Source organism: Osmia lignaria, chromosome 16, assembly GCF_051020975.1.
Source record: "Osmia lignaria lignaria isolate PbOS001 chromosome 16, iyOsmLign1, whole genome shotgun sequence".
Lineage (NCBI taxonomy): Eukaryota > Metazoa > Arthropoda > Insecta > Hymenoptera > Megachilidae > Osmia > Osmia lignaria.
The window spans coordinates 9,211,033-9,229,191 of NC_135047.1; the positions used below are offsets into that span (position 1 = coordinate 9,211,033).

Here is an 18,159-nt window from a genome sequence, read left to right on the forward strand (position 1 = left end):
GTTGTACAAGTTGTTCGTATTCATTATTATTGTTATTATTAATACGATTATTATTGCTATTGTTAATTATTAGTACGTATAACATTTATCAGCTGCGATATTGCTTTATTAATGGTTCACCCTTTTTCTCTTTTCATTCGACCAGTTTACTGTGCCAGTTCCAACGATCGTGCTTTTCTCGTCTCCGCGGGAAGTTCCTACGAACCGATGATAACTGGTTGTTCAATTATTCTTCTTCGTTTATTATTTTATCGACAATAACATTCGAAAAATTCTTAAAAGCGAATATATCATTCTCCTGAGTGAGAGTGCTATTCTCGAAAGAATTTCTTTCAAGCTTCTGAAATCAGTTTTCTTTATTCCACTTCTAAGACCTCTTCTTCTTTTTTGAAGGGTTTAGTTAGATACATTGAATTTCACATGTAGAGTGAGGAAGAGACGGAAAGAGACGAGAGGGTACACGATCCGCGAACAATATTGCCCCCAGTTTTTCTTTACACTTAACTTTCACCGAGAGAGTCCTTTCGGCACGGTGTAGATGGAAAACTCGGGCGGTGGTGGGTTATCGATCATTAACAAGCAGATATACATATATGCATTATTCCGTACCAAGTACGGCTAGAGCTATCGAGTACTTTAACATATATATTTAGAATTAAAACGAGTCAACTGTATCGCGATTAACGGAGCACGAACGAAGAAAGGCCTGCATCGACCATCTTTCCTCCACACTTTGAATCCCCAATTGTCCTGTTCCTTCCGAGAACCCTGTTCCTGTTATTCTATGGCTCCTGCCTCCATCGAATCCACAAAAAAATAAATAAATAAATAAATAAATAAATAAATAAACAAAATAAAATAAAATAAAATAAAAGGAAAAAAAAAAAAAACAAAACATATTGTAATCTATTGTAGATTGTTGTAGATAAATTATACGGTTTGACCGTACATTGTTACTTTTTGTCGACAATATAAAATACACAGATATATAAGTAATTAAATCTGTTCCAGTTATTTCACTCTTCGTTCGACAAAACCATGCTGACAAGATTTATACGTATAATAAGGAAGACAAATTTTTTCGGGGCGATTCATAATGACAACGACAATTAACGTTAAATTATTTTTTAATGAATGTCTAATAGAAAGTAAAAAATTGTACAGAAAGTCATAGATGAAATGAGAAATTATTTACAATTCTTATCGATCTAATTTATTTATTTCAAATATTAGTGGGTAATTGTTGGCATACTCGGTGAACCAACCACGTCTATTATATCCGCCTTCAGTTCAGGTTCTGTTTTCGGTAACAGTGCCGCTGGTATCGTTAACGTCTGAAACATTTAACGTAAGTATTATGAAAGAAATAAGTTACAAGTTACTTAAGTAGAAGCAATTTTTCTACCTTTCCAGGAGCTAGAGCTTCGTACTGATGCCTTAATGATTGTAATTCGTAATCGCAAGTTGATAATGCGCTTCGAAGTTCATAATGTAATACGATGTCGCTTCTTAGCTCATTAAATTGCTGACATATTTGCTCTGTAGGCGGTGGATTTAATTCTGCAAATAAAATAGGATTAATAACATCAATCTGAAAAATAAAGTAAAGATTAAATCGAAGGAGTTTAAGATACCTAATCGTAATTCGTTCAGCATTTGTTCGATACCCTTCATTTTCTTCTGCCCTAAACTACTCGGCAACTTTATTCTCTGAGAACGTAGCGAAACACCGCTATTCTTGAAATCGGGAAACTTAATTCCAGCGGATTCCACTGTCTGAAATTTATCGTACGGATCAGAAATTCAGTATTAGTAAAGTTACTACTTTACAAAGGGAACTATTATTTACATGAGAAGCATCAGCCTTATTAGGTCTATTTCTTGCAGCAGCACCACTCTTCTTTGTAGGTTTTCTTTCATTCTTTCTTGGATCTGCTTGATGATCAGCAGCTGTTATTAATTTTTGCAAATCTTGTGTTTTTCTATCTCTTTCCCTCTTTCTTTGTTCAATTTTCCTTGATTCAGCTAACAACATTTGTTCCTCCTCTACTTGTTCCGGTGTTCTCTCAAATAATTTTTTTAGCTGTTCTTTCCTACGTTTTTCATGTTCTGCGTCAAATACATAAACCTTATCAGTGTGGGACTTTGCCTTTGTTAAAGCAGCACCAACTTGGTAATATCTAAATAGGTTCACATACATGTTTAATTAATTAATTAATAAAAGTAGAAATAAATATAAAACCTTCAAACAATTACTTGCCTCTCTTTCAAATCTTCTACCGATCTTGCTGGAAATTTTGTACAATCCCATCTGTCTTTGATTATGATAAATCTCAAGTCAAATCTTCTACACAAATCAAAGAGATGATCAGTTTCTGCTCTTGTCCAACCATTTGTCACCAAATGCTGAACGTATTCTGCATTGGTGTAACTTGGAATAGGAACCTTTTTATTAAATTTAGCAAAAGGATATTCTTTTCCAGCATCTGCAACTCGTCTCCAATGATGAAACACTGCACCATCGGTCCTTGCAGGATTAGTAAACGGTGTCCACTTCCATGGTCTAACTCTTTTCATACCAAGCTTAGCTCTGACTTGTTTGTATCCTTTTGCTGTGTCCGTCGGAAATAGCGGTGGCACATCGTTATTATCCTTGCATAACAGTGCAAACACCTCCCGATGCATACCCTCCGGTCTCTTTGACCTGCTATATTCATATTTTTTTCGATTCTTCTTGTCACTGCCTATAATAGATTCCTTTGTAAGCTCACTAGTCGTGGGCACCTCGATATCTAATATATCACGCACATCTGCCATTCGATCCATTTCTAACAGATTTTTCACTCCTTGTTTCTTCGAATATATTTCTCAGACTAAGGTTATATTATTTAGAACGTTTTACAAATACATACAACATTGCTGATGTCGTATCCATATATCTTGTATGTATGTACATACCTTTCCAACTGAGATGGCGCTTAAATCAGTTTCTGTGAGGCCTAATTTTCGATGAAACGTTGACTGTTTTACCGACGCGGAATTCCAAGTTTGGGCTCCACGCTAGCATCGCCTTAACCTTAACCGTTTCAATACCAAAACATGTTAAGCTCGTTAATCTGCAGTGCTTATCGAGCACTTCCGTACGTAATTATTCATTTATTCCAACATTTATTTCAATAAAATTCCTGTAATCTGAACCTTACTTTCTTTCTTGCAGTCGTCTCGCATCGTTCACCAATTCATCATCGATAACAAATCAATGGAGTCTTACGTTAAGCAGAACGATAATGAGATATCATTTTCCACGTCCTAACGAACGTCGTCGCATTAAGCGTCATGGCTGGCATGCGAGAATGTCGACTCCTGCTGGTAGAAGGATCCTTATGAGAAGAATATTGAAAGGCAAATACGTACTCAGTCACTAAATGGTGTATATTATTTTGTTAATAAATATTATTATTATTATTATTATTATTATTATTATTATTATAATAATAAATACATCATTTTCATTTATCAAATTAAAATGCTAAATTATGTAGGTATCTATCAAATTCGATGGTACAAATTAAAAATATCTATGCTGTTCATTGTTTGTACTGTAATTCTACATATATTATTTGCGAGAAATACTGTAATTTATTTTATCGTAAAATATTTAAAATCAAGTCGTTTATATGTCCAATCAAAAGGTGGCATTAAAGGAGCCTCAATTGTTACAGTCTCTCCGAAATAGTACGGTAAAACTACTGATCTTAAATGTAGATGAGCAGGAATGATATTATGTTGTGCCGGATTTACATCCAACAAATGTAGAAGTTTCTTATCCAATTTTGGCGGTAAGTTAGCATATTCAAGAAATGGATCAACCTTTAGATAGGTATCGCCAAGTTTCTGAACTCGTGATCCACAACAATTATCTCCAAGAATTGGAGTATATAAAAATGTTGATGCAAACAATCTAACTGCATGCCATCTTTTAGTGGACGATGTTATTTCAATCAACGAACATAAATTCAACATGGAATTCGATAACACTCTATATTTGGTATTTAGCAGTTTTATCCTCTTTAATTTCTCATCATTTTTCGTCCATGATGTAATAATAACTGCCTGTAAATTACATACAGTTAATAGAAAATTTTTATTTAATAAACAACCAAATAAAAATTACCTTCGTGCCGTTAAAGTTAGGATTCCTCATCAGCTTCATTGCCAACCGGTGATCACCTTCTAATTGTTGAGGTACCCCAACTGCTATTACCCAATAAGTATTTGAAAAATAATTTGCTCGAATAAGTGAAACTTCTACAGCATGTTGTATTTTTGAATCTGCTGATAAAAGTGTAACACCACTCATATACCTGATCCAAAAATGAACTAACGTATGTAAATTAAACAGAATTGTTTTCAGAAATTTCTAGTAAAATATTCATATTTACATTTCTGGACTTCTAATTACAGATAAATTTGGATATTTCAACCGATCAGAAATGTATGGTATAGCATCTTCCAATGTATACCTAACACCATTCGGTATATTATATGGAAACTCCTCTGAACCTGAACGTTTTATTCCATACGGTTTGTTTAATGCCACCAATCCATCTACAACACAGAAATTATGTAGTTAAAATCTGTTACCTTTTGATAATGTGGAAACTATATTCCCTTACCTTTATTATAAATTATATTATTGAAAAGATCTTCCGAAAATTCTGCTAACGATTTCCAAGGATGTATTTGTTTATACGGGTGTATTTTTTTTTCTGCTTTTTCACATACATCTACTACATAATTTCTTTTAAAAAATTTTATACATGGAACATTTACTGTATACGGACACCTAAATGCAGCTAATTTAATTATTGGATATACCATTCTCCTCATGTAATTCTCAAGTTTCCATTTACTCAACTATTATTTGAAAATACTTTTTTCCAAAGCACGTATGAAAAGAATTATCTTAAAAAGCATAGGTTAAGCATTGAATATGTATATATACCGCAGTTCACCAGAGTCCATAACTGTGACGCGCAGGTTGGAAGATGGTGGGGGAACGCAGCGAGCTCTCTGCTAATCGCTTTCCACTTCGTTTGGGAATATCGCCAATCAGGACGAAGATGCGTACTAGAGATGCGTGAAGAACGAAAACTGGTCTTTTCGCAGTTATGGACTCTGGTGAACTGCGGTATATATACATACATATATATGTAAGTATATGAAACTTGTTTGAAATTAAGATAAATTTACAATTGGAACAAATCATTAAAGACCATGTATGTATGTATGTATGTACATACATATATATATATATTGGCTAACAACTCATCTTCATTTCACTACATAATAATAATAATAATAATAATAATAATAATAATAATAATAACAAATATACTTTATATTGTTTTATTGACTTATACATACATACATACTGTTTTATAATGAAAGGTAAATACAAAATTATAGAGATTATAGATTTGATGTGTATAGATGGCAGGTGTGCAGTATGTCTTCAAATCAACCGATTGTTTGGTCCTCTATGCAAATTTGAAAAATTTGTGACAGTAAAGTGTGTGTTGTCGACGCCCAGTTACTTGTGAGTGTTTCAGTTAAATTTCGTGAATTTTGTTCTTCGTTATATTGCAATTTCCAATGCGTCAAATTACAAACAATGCTACTGGATGTGTTTCTCTATACATTCGAATGATACTGTTTCAAACGTGAAATCAACATATTTGATAAAATATAAAAAATGGCGATCTGAAAAACAATAATTTCGAAGCAAATCTGTATGTAATTGTACCGATCTTTTGACAGTCTTATTTCAACGTGTCTTATGTCCTTTGTACGGAAAATCTTCTTTCGTAAACATTTAAATAACCCATACGCGTTTGAAACTATCGTTGAAACGATTAACGCTTTATTTTTTCTTTCCCTTTTCCTTTTCGTTCTCCAAAGGAACAGATGATAGAAACGGGATGCGATAGAATTTCGTTGAGATTGCATTAAATTGAACCATGTTAAGGTAGATTAAATCAAATGAGTTTACACTAAATCAGATTGTACATATATGTATGTATATATGTATTTTGTTACGGTGTAATGTAGAGTAAGAAAGGTTTCAGCATTCTATCGAATCATAAGTTACCTTCTGTAACACACTGTGCTTCTATTTTCACAGAAACATCCTAGAAACACAGGGAAGATGCAAACGATCAAGTGTGTCGTAGTAGGAGACGGAGCAGTAGGTAAAACTTGCCTGCTGATTTCGTACACCACCAACAAATTTCCATCGGAATATGTTCCAACGGTATTTGACAATTATGCTGTTACCGTCATGATCGGTGGTGAACCATATACTTTGGGATTATTCGATACAGCTGGTAATCAAGTTAATCTTGCATATATTCATCGACGTTTATTTATTCTCTTTCCTTTGATTTTATTATTTCTTTGTGGTTTGAATAAATTTGACTTTGATGTAATTTAGATAAATTCATTTGCACCAATAACGCTAGGTCGCTTCCAATTATCGTTTGCCCATAGGTCAAGAGGATTACGATCGATTACGTCCTTTAAGTTATCCCCAAACGGACGTGTTTCTTGTTTGTTTTTCTGTTGTCTCGCCATCGTCGTTCGAAAACGTTAAGGAGAAGGTACGTACGTAAGATATTTCATTGATATTACATCGTTACTTTTCTCTGCAAAGTAATCGGTCAAATTAATTAGAAATTTTCTGTTAGTGGGTTCCAGAAATAACTCATCATTGTCAAAAAACACCGTTCTTATTAGTCGGTACACAAATTGATTTGCGAGACGATGCCGCCACAATTGAGAAGCTTGCAAAAAATAAACAAAAGCCTATATCGGCTGAACAAGGTGAAAAACTTGCCAAAGAGCTTAAAGCGGTTAAATATGTCGAGTGCAGTGCTCTTACACAGGTATGATTACGTCCAGTACGCATTATACCCATGAAATAAATCTTTTAACTCTCTGATTATCAAAGTGCAGCAGTTTCTTCAATTTTCAGAAAGGTTTAAAAAATGTGTTCGACGAAGCAATCTTGGCAGCTTTGGAGCCTCCAGAGCCAGTCAGAAGAAGACGGTGTATCGTTTTGTAGAACGTAACCAACCAACATTTTTTCTACAATCTATTAGCGATGTTCAGTCGAGGACTGTGAGTTCCATCGTACGGTGCATGCAAGAATATTTTCGAGTACCGATAGTTTTGATATCCAAACATCGGTAACCATCTGCCTTTTGTTTTTTACTTGTTCGGTAGCTATTCGCGATACGAACGAAAAAGTTTACAAAATAAAAAGAAACAAGGCATTTTATCTACAAGGAAACTGCGTATACATGTATGTACGTATATCTTACTGTCGATCAACTTGTTATGAGCAAAAAGGAGAAAAGATGAGAGAGAAAAGGAAAGGAAAGAAAAGAAAACCTCGATACTTTGACGACCGCACGGGAGAAATAACGTCTCTTCACGGAGATAATTGTGACCATCCATGTACGAACTTGATATGAGAAACCTGTAAAACATTCTTCTACTTAACATGTAAGACGTTTTTATTAATAAATTAGTAGTGTGAATTTTTTAATAAATCAGTTTAAAAAAAAAAAATAATAAAGTCAATTGAAAAAAAAAAAAAAATGATCTTTTTCTAATGAAACAAAGATTTACTTCGAACCCGTTAGTACATTTTTTAATGATTTATGCTCTTATGCAAAATAATATTTTGTACATGTATATAAGTGAATATACATCATTGTCCTTTTCAGTTGACTAACTCGAACGTTTTAGCATAGAATTGTGAAAATTTCAATTCACCATTCAATGAATATTAATTATGTGTTTATTTTTCAAAACTGTTTTGTCGTTTAATTATTATTATTATTATTATTAAACGACAGCTTTATCGGGGAATACTTTTGAAATGATAAACATTAAAGTGTGATTAAAACTTTATTTATATACATTTTTTTACGATATTACGGAAGAATCGAGTACGCTATAGTACAGGCAAAACTTGTTTCTAAACTTGGCCATTTATCGTAAAAGTTTGGTAGTATCTATATAACGGTTTGAATAAAACTGATTACATTCGAATATAATTTCTGATATCGAATGTTTCTTTATTTTCTATTATCTTCTAACACGTTGATACTGTTTTGTTACTATTAGATATCGCTACATTATAGAATTGGTATATACACTCGAATAATGAGCGCACACCTAAGACTATCACCAATAAGTCGTTTTAATATGTTTTTCTATACGAGATAATTTAACTTGAAATTTTCATGAAAATAAAAATGGCGATGATGATGATGATGTGAGGTGATTTGATTACGCTTCATACGCGTAAATGTGTTTTCTGAATTTCACATAGACCGAAGAAAATAATATATATTACTATATTATACGGGTTACAAATGTTTTTCAAATGATTGCCCCTATTTGGTCTTGCGTTTGAACACTAGTTTTTTTCTTCTTCTTCTTCTTCTTCTTCTTCTTCTTCTTCTTTTATTTCCTCGTCTTGTTTGGCGCGAGATAGAAAGTGAAGGTGAAATTTTCGTAGTACCGCGTTAACAGCACGCTGTAGGTGCTTAATCGTTAATTTCCGTTTCGGAAATTGGAATAGGAATAAAGGAAAGAGATCGAAAGAAATATTATGATATATATGTAGGAATGTAAATTAGAAAAATCGATATCAAAAATATTCCGTAATGACAAGCGAGTACAATTAGCATAGAATTCTGTTGTTTTTTCTTTTCGTCGTATGCTCTTTCAACGGTATTCTATACATATATGTATAATAATAAAACGTAATTTTGAGCAGTACGGTAATTTGTACGGTAACCAAAGTGGCGTGTAAGTATGTACCTTTATTCGCACATCGGCTGCATTCCTTCTTTTTCACTATACAATTTTCCTAATTATTTAATCAATTCCGCCGCAAAAATTGGATTATCTCATCTATTTAAAATAATTGTTGTCAGGTATATTCTTACATGTACAGAGGAACGTTTCGTACGTTCTTTGGTTTATATTTCTGATGAAAAGTACAAGTCCTAAGTATTTTATTATCCTGACTAGAATCAATTATAATATATAAGTATAATGCACTCAGATAGTACAGAGACATCGTTAAAACATTGTAAAGATATCTGTTCCAGATATGTATTCAGATACGTCTGGGACAAGACATCGTAAAGACGTTCCAGGTAAGGTCGTAAAACGTTCAGACCTAAAATGGTCGTACATAATATGGACGTCTTTAAGACGTCGTGTACTATCTGGGGCATAGACGTACGTAAATACGTAAGTATGTATGCCGGTGGCGGTGTACAGCGTATAGAACGAACCGAAATATGTATACATACATATTTTGCAAGATTACACAGACCCTGATGTGTACTCGATGGGCGTTTCGTGCGTTCGTATTTTTATTAATAAAAATGACACGCAAACGATGCTTGTTTTCCTATTTTCTTACACGAATATTTCTGATATCACGCGAGAGATAGACGTACTACATAAGTTTATTGACAATCGTGTTTATTCAGGAGAAATAGACGATGACAACGACGACGACGTACAATCTCGCGATACCGATACATTCATTATCGTTATCTTCACGTTCCGCATAAACGCGATGCTTTCTTAATATCTCATATATCAATATAAATATATATATATTGTATTTAAACGTTCATTGCATAGTATACTGAATTTTGCGCATGAGTTGGTAAAGAATTGTGTCCGATGTAAGAATTAGACGCGAGTAAAATTCCAGATTGTGGTACATCATGGCCGGATACGCTAGCCGCTCCTTCTGGAACACCACGCTCCATTTCCGTATAAGGATCTATAAGTTGTTGTTGTTGTTGTTGTTGTTGTAATTTTGAAGGTGAACAAGGTATCTGCAAGGACGACGAGGATGAGCAAGAAGAGGCAGAAGAAGAAGAAGAGAAGGAGTAAGATAAAGAGGAGGAAGCTGACGATGACGAGGATGAAGTCGAAGATGAAGAGGACGACGAGGAAGAGGAAGATGAGGAACAAGCGGAACTAGCGATGGTAGAGACGGTGGTGGTGGTGGTGGTGGCGATGATGGCGGTGGTAGAAGTAGCGACATTACCAGAAGTTGATTGAACGATCCCAGTACGAGGAACAGTATCGAAATTGGCAGCATGCGTAGAAGATTCGGACACATGATTTGGAAGTACGAAGGTGGACAAAGTTTGTTGAGGCGCTACAGCTACAGTCACTGTTGGTAAAGGAGAGAAGGATGACGATAAAGACGAAGAGCACGATGCCGTAGATGGTAATGAGGTAGAAGTAGAAGATGATAAAAACGTCTGAGCCGATTGTAATTCGGTCGCAGGGGTGAGAACTGCACGATCCAAATGTACCTGATAAAAACGGTAAGAACTTTCGCTGGTTGTCGTTCCGTTACCAGTGAATGTGGCGCATCTCGACGGTGCGATTACAGTGTAAGAAGAGGATGATGGAGAAGATAAAGACGAAGAAGGTAGTTGTGCTGGTATCGTTGAAGGTAAACGATAAAACATAGGTTGATGATGATGTCGATGGTGTTGATTTTGATGCTGATACTCGTATTCATACTGTTGCTGATGCTGTTGTTGTTGCTGATGTTGCTGATGCTGATGCTGATGCTGATGCTGATGCTGATGTTGAAGCTGATGCTGATGCTGATGCTGATGCTGATGCTGATGCTGATGCTGATGTTGATGCTGATGTTGATGCTGATGCTGATGCTGATGCTGATGCTGATGCGGATGTTGATGTTGATGCTGATGGTGATGAAAAGCAACACCGGAAATTCTAAAATCTTCTGGTTGTTGTTGATGATGGTGTAAATGAAGATGGAAAGTTTGTTGCGCAGGCTGCAAGGTAACAGGAGGATTGGCGGAAGAGATGGGAGTTGATCGAGAATCGAAAGATGAAAAGGAATCAAGGGGCATCGAATGAGCGAGCGAGTCGGAAGGTATCGAAGAAGTATGATTGTTTTGCGCGAAATTGGATGTCGGAGAAAAGGAACGATTTCCTACGTAATAATATCTTAGTTGGGGTATAGGAGGTGTAGATGGTAGAGTAGACGGTGATTGGGTTTGAGTTTGCGTTTGCATTTGTAATTGATCGTTTTTGCTCGATCGAGGGTATGGATATCGTTCGATGTGATTGGTATAGCTAGGAGACGGATGCGATGGTAAAATGCGCTGGATATTTTGATAGGTTGGATCAGACAAGCCGTTGTATGGAACAAAATACATAGTCCGATAACATTTGGTATTAGCTGGAAGTCCGGTATACACGGTCGGCACTACGTTACAATGATAATTGAAAGGGGGTGTCGTTGTCTGAGGTTCTCTTCGTCGACTTTTCTCGGGATAACTATTCGTGTATTCTCCTCTGTTATCGGTGACACTAGCGACAGTATCGATCTCTTCGGCTCCGACCGCGATGCCTCGTAAAGAAGTTCGAGCGTTTGCAGTATTTAACTGTTCTTGGAAATATTGTTGACTGTTCTTTTGTTCCTGATAAATACGGAACGCAGGTTCGTTGACCGGTAACCGAAGATGAGGTTGTCGCGTAAACGCATCGTCCGTGTAAGACTTACGTTCAAGCGAGTTTTGGGCAGTCACGTTCGTATTTTCCACGATAGTTTGATAAATGTTATCAATCTGTTTTTGCATCGTATTTATTCGACTAATCGTATTGGCGTCTCGTTCGTTGGCAAGCAAAGTACCAGCGAACGAATTTGAAGTAGGATCGTCGATCGTTTCGTCGTACAATGCGATCCGACTATCGATTTTGATAGTATTGTTTTCATAATAAGCTGGTACCGAAGGATGGAAGTTCGTTCTTGGAACGTTTGTGCTACCATCGTTATTCAGAGACGATCGATGAAACGGTTCGTTGGTAGCGTTCGCTGTTCGTCGTTGTTGTTTAATACCTGTTACCGATGGCCTGCGATTAAATCCATAATCGTTCAATTCATCGTCATCGTCATCGTCGTCGTCGTCGTCGTCGTCGTCGTCGTCATCGTCGTCGTCGTGGTCGTCGTCGTCGTCATCGGCATTATTTTTCTCGTTGTCTTCATGGTCGCGAACACGCTCGTCGTCGTTGTCATTGCGATCGTCGTTGTTGTCAAGACTAGTAGCTGTAATATCATTGGTATAACAACGACCGATGCCAATACGTTGTTGTAACTCGGCGCGATTTTTCTTACCGTTGTTGTCAAGATCGCGATCGTGGCCAATATTTTCACGATACGTAAGTCCAATAACTTCGTTCTTACCATCGATATTCTTCTTCTCGATGATTTTGTTGTCAGCAACGTAACTGTTTCTACCATTGATCGAAAGCTGCTGCTGCTGCTGCTGCTGGTATTGATCATCATTGTACCGACGCTTTATTCTTTCGGTTCTAAATCTGTCTTGTTCCACGAATGCGAGTAATTCGTCGGTCGTATTATCATCCCCTATATCCGGTCTATCGATAATCATTGGTGTACCCCTGGTAACATCTGGCGGACCTATATTATAATTGCTATCGTCTCGGTGCAAATTCGTCTGCATATTGTCGAAATTGTAAATCGATACCGCTGCCGCGGTAGCCGCATTGTATGCATCACCTGTTGAAGCACCATTTTCGGTAACCACCATCCTCGAATTATGTCGGTAATAATCGTCTTGGGTATCTGTACTATTGACGGTTACGCAAGATAATGGCGCCAAGCTGGCTAGAAATTGCTTACGTACATCGGAATTGTTTGTTTTTATCGAGGTTTTCGTTTGTTGGTAATCTTTCCCGCCAATACTGTTACTTTTCCCACTGTTTCCTAAACCAAGATCCGGCATATTCGACTGTATATTCTTCTTGTGCACAAACAATTCGGTCAGCTTTTTATAAGTCGATTGATTATGCAAATGATCTGCAACGGTACTGGTACCGGTCGATGAGATTTGCTTGTAATAATTGGAGCTTGTAACAGCTGCCGTTGTCGCGGTGGTCGTGATCGTTGCCGTTGACGTTGACGTTGACATTGACATTGACGTTGACGTTGACGTTGACGTTGACGTTGACGTTGACATTGCTGCTGCCGTTACCGTCGTCGGCGTCGTTGTCATCATAGACATAGATGAATTTGATGTAAGCGTCGTTGTCGTTGTCGTTGTTACGGCAGTTAGCGTATCAAATCTCGTATCGACATGTACGGCCGATGCTGACAATACCGAAGTCGGTGTGGAAGCGTCAATGGTCGTGTTCCGAATTAGAAACGGTCTCGTCGACACCGTCCTTGTATCTTCCTGTCCCGAAGGTGCAACACGTGTTAGTAACTCATCGTTCACTTTCATATTCATCGTCGAGTTTGTATTTTCTGCATGGGATGATCGTTGAGAAATATCTTCGTCATTTTCTTGATCTACACAAGTAAGTTGTCGTATTCGTTCTTCGAGAGATAAATTTTTCGACGTAAGACTTTTCTTACGAGAATTGGAACGATATTTATCGAGAAGACTTCTTCGAAGCGTGTTTCTTTCGATTGTTCTTCTAAGTGGATTCGATTCGTCGCTGGAGGAATACTTTTGATTGTCGGAGATGAGCGTTGGTTTCGCACCATCGAATAAACGTAAACTGTCCGCGTTAGAAAATAGTCCCAAAGCATTTACCGGATCGTCGATAGAATTTGTGGATGAGATTGATTTAGCAGGTGGCGCCGGTGGTGGCGAAACGAATTTTGGATTAGGAAATAATTGTCTAACGGCAGAATTTGGTTTTAGACTATTGTTACCGGCTAAAGAAGAATTAGCAAGTTTAAATACGAGGGATAGTTGTTTCGCATCCGACGATGTATCTTGTTCGGTACCACCAGTCACCGAGGTTTTCCTTGATACCATATGTCGCGTAGAACGATCATCGGCAACGAGAGAATTTATTTGTCGTCGAATTTCTCCCTTACGTACGATGTATTCGCTCGAATCGTTGTCATCCATCGTGTTCTGTTGGTCCATCGTGCGTTCAATCGTGGTCGCTTCAGCGACAGAGTACTTTCTCTCATCCTGTGGTTCGACGACATCCTGACTACGGACAACCATGCGTTCCTTTCCCTCTTCTTCGCTGATCTCGCGTACGATACGCCGTTCGGTTACCGTCGTCATGGTTATCGTTTCCACCAGATAACGATGCCTCGATTCTGCAAAGAACAACATACCCTATAGAGTCATAGCCTAACGAACATAATATATCGTATCTAACGAGACGAAAGCAAAACGAAAATTATATAATTATATAATTTCCGCATTAACGGAAAAAGGAAAAGGAAAAGGAAAAGGAAAAGAATAAAAACGCACCGATAGTTGTCGCCGAACGTTGCAACTGTTGCTCGTTCGTTCTTTGCACTTTCTTCTCCTCATGGTTTGTCTTCGTTTCGTTGTTAACAGAGATCAATTCTTGATCAACGTTTCTATCTATAAAATCAAATATTATTAATTGTTATACCTACTAATATTTGTAGAGGAAGAAGATAACAAGCAATAAGTATATTTTACGGTACGACTATTGTATGTATATGTATATATCATTGTTATCGCATAGCGTTAGATACGTAGACGCAGCCCTCGTCTTTCCAGCGTATCATGGAAAGACCGGAGTCACGGTACGGTGTACCTACTTCCGGCGAGTGTCGACGAGCTAATACTTGCCAACGGATCGTCGATGAGCACCTGTATGTATGTATGTATGTAGATACGCGTTCGGTACGTACGAGTTTGAAAAAAAGATTCTTTTAGATGGTTAAAATTTTTTCAATTGTTGTTTATTTAAATCGACAGATTAAATGGAAATAGCAGTAATATCATGGGACGCGTAACATATAGGCGGGTCAACATATTTTTAGAAAAAAGAAGAACAGCTATTTTATATATGTATGTACATAATATTTTACGTTACATACATAAGAAACGTGTTAGTCTTGTTCGACGCGGTAATGTCTGTGAAAAAATACAGAAATGTCAGAAATTATGAATATTTCAAAAAATTAGCAACAAGTTTTTAGCAAGATCATCGAAAAATTGTATACAGCGAGTAAATATTAAAGCTACAGCAGAATACAGGTTATGAGAAAAATTATGCACATTTATGTACTAGCAAGGCATATCCGTTAATTGGATAATGTGCGCGCGTAAGCGCGCGTCCGTTCCCTACGAACCGAATTCCGTGGGAACGCACGAGAATTACAAAGTTGCGTACAAATTTGCAGAGTCGGTGCGCGTGATACGTACATACATATATGTTCCGTAAGTGGTAATAAAAGGAAGAAAAGGTGATCGAAACTCACCTGTTGTATTTTGACAATGAAGGTAATCCAGGGACGATTGTAAACAACATTCCACTACATTCGACAGATTTTCATTCGAATAAATATCTTTGTAACCTTCCGGCGGACTCAGTGTCTCTTGTTGATGGTCCTGTCGCGCAAGCGGTGACGATGGCCTATCTAACAAGGGTGATGCTGGTGGTGGTGGTGGTGGTGGTGGTGGTGGTGGTGGTGGTGGTGGTGCTGGTGGTGGCGGCGCCGGCGGTGGCGACGGCGACGGCGGCGGTGACGATTGCGGTGTTGAAGGTGGTAGTAACGATGATATTGCGGTTATGGTCGTTTCGACAGGTGTATTTGTCTCGTAAACATCTGATTCAGCGATTTCATTATCGATTCTTTCGCGCTTCTTTCTACCACGTACGTTCGTTTCCGTTAGATTTTCTACCTCCACCGCTACTTCCGAAGCTTCGCTGTCTTTTCCAAATTTTTCTTTTCCGTTCGCTTCCTCCACTTTCCCCTCTTCCAGTTGGTCGGCATGTCCCTTTCTCACCTCGATCGTCTCTGTCACTTGATCATTTTCTCCGCTCCCTTCGTCGAGAAGGTACTCGGCGACTACTGGTCCGTCATCTTCGATCTCATCGTCGTCACCTTCCGTCTCTATCTCGTACCCTTCCTGTTCCTCTTCTTCATCTTCAAGATGCAATTGTACGCAACCAAATTCTTCATCGTTGGAGATTTGTTCGGTTTGTACCGCGTTCTCGCGTATTATTTCATCGTCCCTTTCTACATCGTGATACCTACCGTTATTCGCGACACCAAAGTGCAGGTTAAATTCAGCTCGACATTCCTTGCAGTTTCCTAATCGTATTAGTTCGTGTTCTTGACAACAACAATCGCAATCTTCCTCGTAATCATCGGCACAGCATTCTTCCTTTATTAATATTATATAATCGGCCGCGAAAAATTCGTTCAATTTTTCATTTATTACAACTCTATTCTTATGCGACCTGCTCTTTGATTGACCAGGCTTTTTTAACAACGACTTGAGGATCTTCGCAGGCTGTTCCGCCGGAAGTTTGCTTCCGTGCTCCTTCATTATCGGGGCTTCTTTCTTCTTCCTCCGTATCTACCCTTCTGTCCTTTATTCCTTTTGTCTTCTCCTCTACGCCTACTTCTCTACCTTCTTAAAGTACGAATTCTTTATTGCGTTTCGTGTCGTTTCGTTACGTTAGGTATGCAATTCACCGCGCACCGTTACCGTTCTGTCATCCTGACTGTCGCCGACGTGTCTTTTCTTCCTCGAAACAGTTTGATCTTCAATAAAAGAGGAACGCATATTCCGTTTCGGGTGCATCCATCCTGGAATATGTAGTTTCGTAAATCGATCACTTTTATGATCGATCGAACGATCCTGTTAAGTGATCGTATCGTCGAGCAGGCACACCATGTTTCCCAATGTCTGTTCAATTGACATTCATTCGATGGAACATTACGCGGAAAAACAGTCTCTCTCTTTTATCGTTAGTACGCTATCGGTTTCTTCGATCTCGACAAAATAGACGAAATAACCACAGACGAAAACATGTAGGTACTTGTAAGTGACAATCGACACGGTTTAACGTTAACGATCAGAAAGGGAACAGTAACAGATATAATTTCACCGAATGAAACGCCCCTGAGGATGGAAGAAAAAAAAAGAAAGCGTGCGAATCCAGAGACCGACGACGATTCGATATACGTGCACTTGTATGTATTCGGTATTTTAGCTGAACCGCACGCAACACCAACAGATAGCATAAACGTTAACTTCTTCTATATAGAAGCTTTTCCACTTTCTCATGCACAGCGTATCATGCGTTAAACGTATATAAGAGCGATACTTTGAAACGTTATTTCACAGACACCGAAGCAACACGTCACGGTTACGTTAATATACGGTATAACACTGACGCCACTGCCGCCGTTTTTCGTTTCAACGCTTTATCGTTGTTGATAGATTACCGTTCTCATTTTCTTTTTACTTTCTTCTCTTCCTTTCTTTTTTCTCAATGCAAAGCACGCTGCGCGCTGTGCGCAAGCGGTTCCTTGTTTCTCGTATCACTACCGTTTATCGATCTCGCCCGACGAACGTGGGCGCACTTCTAAACGACACGACGCGCCGCGCCATCGTGTTTCACCTTACGTACTTTCACCGTAAATACAGTTTCATCCCGTATTTATTTACACGCGTCTATCATTCGTTAGTTTTTACAGTGTCAACTGCCAAATTAAAATTTAATAGAATCAGTATAAAAAAATATAAGTACACATACATGCTACTGAGAACGATCATTTCCCTTATGAAATTCAAAAGAACAATTCGTATGTAACGACAATGAATGAAAACTCCAACAACGACAACAACTATTACTATTACTACTACTAGAGCTGCTGCTAGTTACATCGATTCGCGTATTAAAAGATCGGCTAAGGAGAACGTTACTCATGACGCGTTAACCGCAACTACCGTTTCGTTGCAACGCAACGGCATAAGCCGTCTGTACGTATCGTAAGAAATTCCCTTCGTTCGAAATAAACGCCGAAGTAGCGATCATCGGAGCGTTTCGACCTCGAGAGGACTGCACAGAGCAACCATGCCTGTAGTGTACAGCAGATACGCAGCGAGTTCGCGCACAACGCCGAGCTGTTTAATTTGCCCCGCGTTAAAACCTAATAGCAAGGTGATAGGAACGTAATAAGAAAGATTAGAAGATTAAGTTGAAACCAATAAATAAATGTGTAAGATTTATGTAAACGTAAAACTC

The 18,159-nt window shown here is 37.9% G+C and overlaps 5 protein-coding genes across 10 annotated transcripts; 2 read left to right on the forward strand and 3 right to left on the reverse strand.

The window, feature by feature from the left end:
- Positions 1 to 1,126: 1,126 nt before the first annotated feature.
- DMAP1 (DNA methyltransferase 1 associated protein 1) lies at positions 1,127 to 2,965 on the reverse strand. The gene is made up of 5 exons (XM_034317524.2): positions 2,261 to 2,965; positions 1,850 to 2,180; positions 1,635 to 1,776; positions 1,406 to 1,560; positions 1,127 to 1,334 (listed from the first exon to the last, which is right to left on the reverse strand). The coding sequence occupies exons 1-5, from the start codon at positions 2,824 to 2,826 to the stop codon at positions 1,230 to 1,232; spliced, it is 1,299 nt and encodes a 432-aa protein (XP_034173415.2). The 5' UTR covers positions 2,827 to 2,965; the 3' UTR covers positions 1,127 to 1,229.
- Positions 2,966 to 2,980: 15 nt separating this feature from the next.
- Positions 2,981 to 3,484, forward strand: mRpL34 (mitochondrial ribosomal protein L34). Its single transcript, XM_034317540.2, has 2 exons — positions 2,981 to 3,140; positions 3,218 to 3,484. The coding sequence occupies exons 1-2, from the start codon at positions 3,100 to 3,102 to the stop codon at positions 3,423 to 3,425; spliced, it is 249 nt and encodes an 82-aa protein (XP_034173431.1). The 5' UTR covers positions 2,981 to 3,099; the 3' UTR covers positions 3,426 to 3,484.
- On the reverse strand, positions 3,456 to 5,105 carry LOC117601130 (pseudouridylate synthase RPUSD4, mitochondrial). The gene is made up of 4 exons (XM_034317526.2): positions 4,677 to 5,105; positions 4,443 to 4,608; positions 4,175 to 4,364; positions 3,456 to 4,113 (listed from the first exon to the last, which is right to left on the reverse strand). The coding sequence occupies exons 1-4, from the start codon at positions 4,888 to 4,890 to the stop codon at positions 3,640 to 3,642; spliced, it is 1,044 nt and encodes a 347-aa protein (XP_034173417.1). The 5' UTR covers positions 4,891 to 5,105; the 3' UTR covers positions 3,456 to 3,639.
- Positions 5,106 to 5,440: 335 nt separating this feature from the next.
- LOC117600685 (cdc42 homolog) lies at positions 5,441 to 7,671 on the forward strand. 6 transcript variants are annotated; one of them, XR_004580502.2, is made up of 6 exons: positions 5,606 to 5,792; positions 6,185 to 6,386; positions 6,550 to 6,659; positions 6,747 to 6,944; positions 7,034 to 7,179; positions 7,285 to 7,671. XR_004580502.2 is itself a non-coding variant. In XM_034316429.2 (6 exons), exons 2-6 carry the CDS (start codon positions 6,209 to 6,211, stop codon positions 7,318 to 7,320), a joined length of 684 nt encoding a protein of 227 aa, XP_034172320.1. In that variant the 5' UTR covers positions 5,606 to 5,792; positions 6,185 to 6,208; the 3' UTR covers positions 7,321 to 7,671. The 6 variants fall into 6 exon arrangements, 5 of the variants coding, with proteins under 5 accessions (XP_034172318.1, XP_034172320.1, XP_034172317.1 ...); XM_034316429.2 differs by having other exon boundaries at positions 7,018 to 7,179; XM_034316427.2 differs by lacking the exon at positions 5,606 to 5,792 and adding an exon at positions 5,441 to 5,599 and having other exon boundaries at positions 7,018 to 7,671.
- Positions 7,672 to 7,966: 295 nt separating this feature from the next.
- On the reverse strand, positions 7,967 to 17,887 carry LOC117600684 (uncharacterized). The gene is made up of 3 exons (XM_034316425.2): positions 15,377 to 17,887; positions 14,391 to 14,507; positions 7,967 to 14,233 (listed from the first exon to the last, which is right to left on the reverse strand). Exons 1-3 carry the CDS (start codon positions 16,449 to 16,451, stop codon positions 9,717 to 9,719), a joined length of 5,709 nt encoding a protein of 1,902 aa, XP_034172316.2. The 5' UTR covers positions 16,452 to 17,887; the 3' UTR covers positions 7,967 to 9,716.
- Positions 17,888 to 18,159: the final 272 nt, after the last annotated feature.

What these genes read in the sequence shown, in the direction of transcription:
- DMAP1 (XM_034317524.2), bottom strand. Translation starts at nt 2,826, where the DNA reads ATGGATCGAATGGCAGATGTGCGTGATATATTAGATATCGAGGTGCCC. An exon ending in GTAGAAGATTTGAAAGAGAG is followed by an intron (nt 2,181 to 2,260) that starts GCAAGTAATTGT and finishes GAACCTATTTAG; the next exon opens with ATATTACCAAGTTGGTGCTG. An exon ending in GCTGAACGAATTACGATTAG is followed by an intron (nt 1,561 to 1,634) that starts GTATCTTAAACT and finishes TTTTATTTGCAG; the next exon opens with AATTAAATCCACCGCCTACA.
- mRpL34 (XM_034317540.2), top strand. Translation starts at nt 3,100, where the DNA reads ATGTTAAGCTCGTTAATCTGCAGTGCTTATCGAGCACTTCC. An exon ending in AGTGCTTATCGAGCACTTCC is followed by an intron (nt 3,141 to 3,217) that starts GTACGTAATTAT and finishes TCTTTCTTGCAG; the next exon opens with TCGTCTCGCATCGTTCACCA.
- LOC117601130 (XM_034317526.2), bottom strand. Translation starts at nt 4,890, where the DNA reads ATGAGGAGAATGGTATATCCAATAATTAAATTAGCTGCATTTAGGTGT. An exon ending in TAATATAATTTATAATAAAG is followed by an intron (nt 4,609 to 4,676) that starts GTAAGGGAATAT and finishes TCTGTGTTGTAG; the next exon opens with ATGGATTGGTGGCATTAAAC. An exon ending in CTAACTTTAACGGCACGAAG is followed by an intron (nt 4,114 to 4,174) that starts GTAATTTTTATT and finishes TGTAATTTACAG; the next exon opens with GCAGTTATTATTACATCATG.
- LOC117600685 (XM_034316427.2), top strand. Translation starts at nt 6,209, where the DNA reads ATGCAAACGATCAAGTGTGTCGTAGTAGGAGACGGAGCAGTAGGTAAA. An exon ending in TCGAAAACGTTAAGGAGAAG is followed by an intron (nt 6,660 to 6,746) that starts GTACGTACGTAA and finishes ATTTTCTGTTAG; the next exon opens with TGGGTTCCAGAAATAACTCA. An exon ending in AGTGCAGTGCTCTTACACAG is followed by an intron (nt 6,945 to 7,017) that starts GTATGATTACGT and finishes AAAGTGCAGCAG; the next exon opens with TTTCTTCAATTTTCAGAAAG.
- LOC117600684 (XM_034316425.2), bottom strand. Translation starts at nt 16,451, where the DNA reads ATGAAGGAGCACGGAAGCAAACTTCCGGCGGAACAGCCTGCGAAGATC. An exon ending in TCATTGTCAAAATACAACAG is followed by an intron (nt 14,508 to 15,376) that starts GTGAGTTTCGAT and finishes TTGATTTTATAG; the next exon opens with ATAGAAACGTTGATCAAGAA. An exon ending in ACGTTCGGCGACAACTATCG is followed by an intron (nt 14,234 to 14,390) that starts GTGCGTTTTTAT and finishes TGTTCTTTGCAG; the next exon opens with AATCGAGGCATCGTTATCTG.